Below are 8,942 nucleotides of genomic sequence, written 5' to 3'. Positions count from 1 at the left end.
AATCTATTGTGCCTTTTTTTTCCATATCAAGTCAAACATTTAAAATCTAAAAGAAAAATCTTCAAGTTAAATAGAAGTAATGAGATACACTTTTAAATATATACATTCATAAAAGTAAATTTCAAAATGAACTTCTTCAATATTGCATGATTTCAAGATCTTATTTTCAACTTGCTTAAATCTTCTCAACAATATCTTGAATTTAGCCACTAAATACTTCTTTGCATTCACTCATGCATTAATGTAACATTTATGTCATGAAATGAAAACTATGCAAATCTTTTGGTAGCACTGTTGCATACATAACACGCAACTGTTCCAAGAAAAACCATATAAAATGCAAGTCCATAACCAAGCTAACATATTTTTCTCAGACTTTTCTGCAATATCAAAAGAAATAACAGTTATGCAGTATTTATGTTCCATTAATTCCTCATTACATTGCAGTATTTATGCAGTTATGAGCTTAAATTTAAGAACCAATGAACCTTTGATGCTATATAACGTTAGCTGCACTACATGATGACATGATCTTCACTTCCACCTTTTCTGCATGAATCCTCACCAACGGCTTCAGCCATGGAATGATGTTGACATTCTTCAATCACAGTTTCAGCATCACAAAACTTGTTCATCTCATGAATCTCCTCTGAAGTACTGTACCGTGCCACCGCTAAAATATCCACCATCGAACGTTTCTTACATTTCCCTTTACGCCTTCTGCGTTTAAACTGGTTGATGACTTTCAAGTTACACTGATCATCAATGTCTTGCGGCACTTCAGCATTGCAAGAATCAGTTTCTTTGCTGTTATCATCATTTGAAGAGTGCATTTTGGAGCAATCTTTGAGTGGCTTTTCCTGTGAAGTTTTGCCTGGTTCAATCAGTGGCAAAAGATCTTCTAACTTGACACCAATTTTAAGACACAATTGAAAGTGCTTCTCTTCGAAAGGCCAGTTTTGAGAGATGTTTCTGTGACGAGAAGCAAGAACATACTGTCTGCAACATAATTTATAATCTATGTCAGTGATCAAGAAAATGAGATTTTGTTGTCTATCTCCTCTGGTGTTTCTCAACAACTAAATAAACTTAAAGAAACCTCCAAAATCTAAACACAGTTTTGATAAATTCACAAAGGGGATTACATTAATCTTGTTCAAGGTGTAGAAAAAAAAATTCACAAATGGGAATGCAAAAGGCAAAGACATACAATACAAGGAGTTTATATGGACAGAGATAACTTAATCATAATCTTAGGTTGTCTTGTCTACAATTAACATGTGCTTCACACCTTACAAGATCAACATAATGCTATTGAAGAGATCAATCTACGAAAGAACACGAAGGAAAAAGGGTAAATTCTCGTTCATAAATTATCGCATAACTTTTTCAATGGCATTGGTACCTTATCGAGAAGGGTTTAACAGCAGCTCCAGATTGCGGAACCACAGGTAGGTTTTGGTTTTGATTTTGATTTTGGTGCTGAGACATCACTCATCTGGAAAGACTGCAACTTTGCATGTGGATCCCAAAACTACACTCTCTGAATTAATATCCAACCACAAATTCTGGAACTTCAGTTTATGCCTATGATCACAGGAACGGCACACGTAAGATGACGAAGAAAAACTCCATAAAATGACCAGGTGCAGTACCCTATGACATACACAAACAAAATTAGTTATTAAGAACCACAAAACCTGCATGTGGGTACGCAAAAGATGGTAAATTTATGGGAAAAACAACAAGAACAGCGATGAAAAGATGAAACGCAAAGAGTTGATGAAGGAAAGAAACGGCAGAGTGAGAGAAATCTCGAAGCTTCAGAGGAACAGAAAGGGTCACAGAAACGAAGAGAGATGAATGGGTAGGGTTTGGGTTTGAAGAAAACGAGCATGGCGAGACGAGAAACACGATTTGAGTGATCGAAAAGAAAAAGAAGATAAAGAGAGAGAGAGAGATAGACATAAAGTAAGCGAAGCATGAGGAACTGACTGAGAAGAAACGAGGTTGTAGGATGGTCTCTTGCTGTTGTTATTGTTGTGTTGTTTCTTTCTTTCTTTCTTTCTATAAGCCTTTTTGTATACCTTTTCGTTTGTGTTGGTTTTATTATTTTTTTACTTCTTTTAACTATTTCTAATAATAAAGAGAGCGTTATTTTTTATTATTTTTAATAATAATATTTAATTATTCATACTAAACTAATTTTTTGGTGGCATGTTTAAGCCTCTTTAATAACCACAAAACAGGGCATTCTCTTTGCATATCCTAAAGCCTGATGTACTCACTTCTATTCCGATGCCCCAAATTCAACTATAATAACTGGGAAATGAGGCAATTTGAAGAAAATTGCAGTATGCAGATATAGAAGTGGCAGAGGTATCAGTTTGCAGAATCCAACCTCTGCACTAGAACGTACAATTCAATAAGAAGAGTTCAGATTTTCCCTCTTTAAGGATTAAGCTATGGCTGCATGAAATGATATCATTCGTTCAATTTGAAGTATCACATCAAATAAAAATAACACAATTTTATAAATAAAATATAAATTTTATCTTATAAATTGATTTTGTAAAGTTAAATTAAGATTAAAATGTTTAGTGGATGAGTAAGTGACTTGAACACAGTGCATAACGATACGATGAAGGATTTGCGTACATAAAATACCAGAGAAACTCTCTCTCTACATATATATACATTGCCACAAAAACATTACACTAGCTTGTTTTCTAGTGTTTCCACCAAATTAAGACTTTTCTTGTAAACCAGATTCTGAATGTCTCTCTTACATTTTGCCCGCGTTATTACATATCCTAAATTAAAAGAATCTGATAAAAATAAGTAAATCATGATGAAAAAATAAATACAATTATGATTACAGCAGGATCTTTACGTGCCATAAATAGTCATAAGAATGCATTATGTAACTCCAACATTAACTAGAAAGAGAGATTGAAATGTTTCTATGGCACTCTTATTTACATTTGGAGACTGTGATCGTTGCTGCAGCAAACCTAAATATATATATATATATATATATATATATATATATATATATATAGATATATAGATAGATATATAGATATATAGATATATAGATAGATATATAGATATATAGATATATAGATAGATATATAGATATATAGATATATAGATATATAGATATATAGATAGATATATAGCAGAAGGGTTTAAACAAAGTAAAACTCAATCTTCACAAATTGAGAAATTAATAAAATGCTGGGGATGAGTAATAAGGTGATGATCTGAAAGCAGTGAAACAGTCGTTTCAAAAATAAAATTAGCAAAAGGAGTAATTTTCCTTTTTTTTTTAAATTATATTGTTGAATAAAGTTTATTTTTGAACACATGCTAAATATTTTTCTTTTTTTACTAAGTCACACCAAACATTTTATTAATTAAAAGAAGTTGTGATGTATATATGTTAAAAATTTGTCAACAAAATTTTGTTAAAAAGTAATTTTTCATATATATATATATATATATATGGGGAATGATGTGTTAACAAAGTTTTTCTTACAAACTTTTTTACAAGCTACTAATTTAGGTAAAAAAATATTATTTTATTACTTTATTTTAGTTAAAAAAAAATTAATTCTATTTAAGGAAAGTTTGTCAACTTTGTCAAAATATTTTTGTCAAAAGATTATTTTCCTATATATATATATATATATATATATATATATATATATATATATATATATTTTGAAAGGCACAATAAATCTTGGTATCAAATTAATGTAGAGTCTTGTGGTTGGAGCGTCATGTTCTGGCAAATTTTAAGGAAAATGTTTAATGTTCACGTGGATTAACATAAATTAGTTTATGTTTTGTACATAATAATAAGGAGAGTCTTAGCAGAAAAAAGATTAAAATTTATTATCTCAATTAAATTTTAAATATTTCATAAACTTAGATGTTTTTAATTAAACTTTATTAAAAAATGTATTAAATATTTAAATATTTATATTTTTTAATATTCAATATTAAAATAATAAAAATCGCTTTTTGTTATGAATTAATGGTCGTCCATTGATTTATACAATTACTCATATGATTGATAATCATATTATTCATTACTCTTTATGATGTAATATTTTGTATTTACTATTTGATTTTATATCCTTTCTGGGTTACCATATTGTACCTATAAATAGGACTCGTCCTATCAGTAATGAGACACACATAAAAACAGAAGTTGCTCCCTACTCTCTCATTCTCTATTCTTCCTCTCCTTTGTCTCTCTTATTACCTTTATTTTATAACACGTTATCAGCACGAGGGTTATCCAACTGAGCGTGAAGGCATATTTTTTTTTTTTCTCCCTAAGAACAACGCTCTATATTCCTTAACCGAGGTTCTTTCTAATCTTTTTCTCATTCACAAACTTTATCTCATTTTCTTTTTTTTGTGTAATGATAATTGTTTGATTTATTTTTCTCTGTCATATTATTATTATTATTATTATTTGATTTTAATAATTTCATACATGAAATTTGATTATATTAATATTTTATGTGCTAGTTTTAAACACGCGAAACGTTGCAAAATTCTCTGTCATAATATTTTTATTATGACGATGATTATTATTAATATTATTATTTTGATGATGATGATTATTATTAATATTATTATTTTATGTGTTAGTTTTAAACACGCGAAACGTTGCAAAATTTGGATTTGTGACCCTTGATATTGTAAGGAAGAATTCCTTATATTGGATTTTAAATGTTGAAATATATTTAGATGCAATGGATATTGGGATACCATTAAATAAAGAAATAAAGCAACTAATTTGCTCATAACAAAAATATTGTGAAAAGAGACTTCACAAATATTGTGAATTTATTTCATGCCTATGCATGGCTGGCTGGACAAAGCAATAAAGCTTTTGATGAAAAATCATGAGATCCGCCTAATCTGCTCCATTCCCAGAAGTGAATGGAGCAATCAATATTATGAATTGATTTCATGCCTTCTTGTGGCTGAACAAAATAATGAGCTCTTGATGAAAAATCATGAGGCCCGACCAACTGGTTCTGCTCCATTCCCAGAAGTGAATGCAGCAACATCTGATCCATATAATCATGGACGAGGTCAAGACCATAATAATAATCGTGGTCGTAATTTTGGCCGTGGTCGTAGCCATGGTCGTGGTCGTGGTCGTGCTATTAATCATGGTCGTTGACATGGTTATAAAGGAAATTTTCAAAGAGAAACTTCATCAACAGAAGTGGAACAAGAATGCGAAAAAGGAAAAAGAAAGGGGTGAAAATAATGGCAAAAAGGCTGAAAATATATGTTACCGTTGTGGTAGTAAAGGTCATTGGACCCGTGCCTGTTATACACCAAAGCATCTTGTTGAACTCTACCAAGAATCACTTAAAAAGAAGAATGTAGAAACACACTTTGCTTATGAAGATGGTGATTCTGATTATGGTCATATGGATACTACTCATCTTGATATTGGTGATTTCTTTTCTAAACCCGATGGAAGCATTGATCACCTTATTGGTGATGGGAGTGTTAGAAAATAGTTTTATTTTATGATTAATTTTTAAGACAATGTTTTATATTTAATTCATGTTGCTTTTATATGTACAAGTTTTTATGTTTTTATGAATAAAATCCTCTATTTTATTTTTTTTTTTCTTTCTCTCCTCTTACAAAGTAATCTCTAATATTGATATTTATGTTTATATGAAGAATGAATATTGGCATTAACACCAATGATGAGGATCTGTGCCTTGCTGATAGTGCAACAACTCATACAATTCTCAAGAGTAATAAATTTTTCTCTACTTTGGTAATGCGAGAAGTCAATGTTAGTACTATTTCTGGTACTACAAATATAATTGAAGGCTCTGGAAGAGCTACAGTACTTCTGCCAAGAGGTACAAGATTGCATATTAAAAATGCATTTTATTCTCCTAAGTCCAATAGAAACTTATTAAGTTTCAAGGATATTCGTCTAAATGGATATCATATTGAGACAAATAATGAAGGAGATGTTGAATATCTTTATATCACTCAAATTGAGTCAAATAAAAAATGTGTATTGGAGAAATTATCAGCCTTCTCTTATGGCTTGTACTACACATATATTAATGCGATTGAGACGCATGTTATTGTAAGCCAGAAGCTTACAAATAAGAATGAATTTCTTGTTTGGCATGATCGGTTGGGTCATCCTAGATATATCATGATGCGAAAAATAGCTGAAAAACTCATGTGGACATCCACTTAAAAGTCAAAAGCTTCTTCAGTCCAATGATTTCTCATGTACTGCATGTTCGCAGGGAAAATTGATAATAAGACCATCACCAGAAAAAATTAGAAATGAGTCAATCTCATTTTTAGAACGAATACAAGGTGATATTTGTGGTCCAATACACCCACCATGTGGATCATTTAGATATTTCATGGTATTAATTGATGCGTCCACTAGATGGTCACATATTTGTTTACTATCAACTCGAAATCAAGCATTTGCTAAGTTATTAGCACAATTGATCAAGTTAAGAGCCCACTTCCCAGATTATCCAATTAAGAAAATTTGTCTTGATAATGCTGGTGAATTTACATCTCATGCTTTTAATGAGTATTGTATGTCAATTGGAATTGAAGTTGAACATCCAGTAGCACATGTTCATACTCAAAATGGACTTGCAGAATCATTGATAAAACGTCTAAAATTGATTGCACGACCTTTACTTATGAAAGCTAATCTTCCAATGACTACTTGGGGATATGCAATTCTGCATGCTGCAGTATTGATTCGCATCAGACCAACAAGTTATCACAAATACTCTCCTTTACAGTTGGTTTTTGGTCAACAACCAAATATTTCTCATTTAAGAATTTTTGGGTGTGCTGTATATGTCCCAATTTCCCCACCAAAAAGGACTATGATGGGTCCTCAAAGACGTTTGGGAATATATGTTGGATATGATTCTCCATCGATAATAAAATATCTTGAACCATCAACAGGTGACTTATTTACAGCTCGATTTGCTGATAGTCATTTTGATGAATCAATTTTTCCAACGTTAGGGGGAGAAAGAAAGAAACTGGAAAAAGATATTGGTTGGAATGAATTATCATTATCTCATCTTGATCCTCGTACAAAAGAGTGTGAACTAGAAGTTCAACGGATAATTCATTTACAAAAATTGGCCAACCAATTACCAGATGCTTTTACTGACACAAAAAGGGTAACTAAGTCGCATATACCCGCTGCTAATACTCCAATCAGAATTGATATTCCTGTTGGACAATCTAATATAGCAAATGAATCTCAAACACGCCTAAAGCGTGGTAGGCCTTTGGGTTCCAAAGATAAAAATCCTCGTGTGAGAAAAAGGGAAAAAAGGCAAGATGGCCTAATCGAGGGGGTAAAAGTCCCAAAAGATTCTTTTGACATAATCAATGATTCGGTTCCAGAAGAACCTCAGGTACCTGAAATTGTTGAAAATGATGAGATCTCAATAAATTATGTCATGAATCATAAAATATGGAATCGAAATAAAGTCAATATTGACGAGGTTTTTGCATATAATGTAGCAAAGGATGTCATAAGTGACAATGATGATCAAGAACCAATGACAATTGAAGATTGTCGGCAAAGAAATGATTGGCCAAAATGGAAAGATGCAATCCAAGCAGAATTAGATTCGCTTGCTAAACGAAAGGTTTTTGGACCTGTAGTTCGCACACCTGAGGGTGTAAAACCTATTGGGTACAGATGGGTTTTTGTACAAAAACGAAATGAGAATGGTGAAATTGTTAGATACAAAGCACGGTTAGTTGCTCAAGGTTTTTCACAAAGACCTGGTATTGATTTTGAGGAGACATATTCTCCAGTATTGGATGCAACAACATTTAGATATTTAATTAGCCTTGTTGCACAAGAAGGTTTGAATTTGCACCTCATGGATGTTGTTACAGCCTATTTGTATGGCTCTTTGGAAAATGATATTTATATGAAACTCCCTGAAGGATTTAATGTGCCCAACAAAGCAAATTCTAAAAAGGATTATTCAATAAAATTGAATAAGTCCCTTTATGGATTGAAACAATCAGGACGTATGTGGTATAACCGTCTAAGTGAGTACTTATTAAAGGAAGGGTATAAAAATGACCCTATTTGTCCTTGTATTTATATGAAAAGATCCGAGAATGAATTTGCCATAATTGCTGTTTATGTAGATGACATAAACATAGTTGGAACTCCTAATGAGCTCACAAAGGCAATTGATTGTTTAAAGAAAGAATTTGAGATGAAGGATCTTGGAAGGACAAAGTTTTGTTTGGGATTACAAATTGAGTATTTAAACAAAGGTGTTCTTGTACATCAAGAAGCTTATATAACGAAAGTGCTTAAAAAGTTCTATATGGACAAATCACATTCACTATGCACTCCAATGGTGGTGAGGTCATTAGATGTTGATAAAGACCCTTTTAGACCTCAAGAAAAAGATGAAGAACTACTTGGTCCTGAAGTACCATATCTTAGTGCTATAGGAGCACTAATGTATCTTGCTAATTATACTCGACCCGATATAGCATTTGCTGTAAATTTGTTAGCAAGATATAGTTCTTCACCTACAAGAAGACATTGGAATGGAGTAAAACAAATACTCCGTTACCTTAAAGGCACTATGAATATGGGCTTGTTTTACCCAAATGATTCAAAATTAGATCTAATGGGTTATGCAGATGCAGGTTATTTATCAGATCCTCATAATGGTCGATCACAAACAGGATATTTGTTCACATGTGGTGGCACAGCGATTTCATGGCGATCTGTGAAACAAACAATAACAGCAACATCGTCAAATCATGCAGAAATTTTAGCATTACATGAGGCAAGTCGTGAATGTGTTTGGTTAAGGTCTATAATTCAACATGTGCGACAAACT

The 8,942-nt window shown here is 31.9% G+C and overlaps 1 protein-coding gene across 1 annotated transcript; it reads right to left on the bottom strand.

Moving 5' to 3' along the window:
- Nucleotides 1–348: 348 nt before the first annotated feature.
- On the bottom strand, nt 349–2,028 carry LOC114189473 (uncharacterized). Its single transcript, XM_028078035.2, has 2 exons — nt 1,406–2,028; nt 349–999 (listed from the first exon to the last, which is right to left on the bottom strand). Exons 1-2 carry the CDS (start codon nt 1,489–1,491, stop codon nt 516–518), a joined length of 570 nt encoding a protein of 189 aa, XP_027933836.2. The 5' UTR covers nt 1,492–2,028; the 3' UTR covers nt 349–515.
- Nucleotides 2,029–8,942: the final 6,914 nt, after the last annotated feature.

This window comes from Vigna unguiculata, chromosome 7, assembly GCF_037176805.1.
Source record: "Vigna unguiculata cultivar grain cowpea cultivar isolate G323 ecotype 2 chromosome 7, ASM3717680v1, whole genome shotgun sequence".
In the NCBI taxonomy this organism is placed as follows: Eukaryota; Viridiplantae; Streptophyta; class Magnoliopsida; order Fabales; family Fabaceae; genus Vigna; species Vigna unguiculata.
This window is presented reverse-complemented; position numbering and strand designations above follow the sequence as displayed.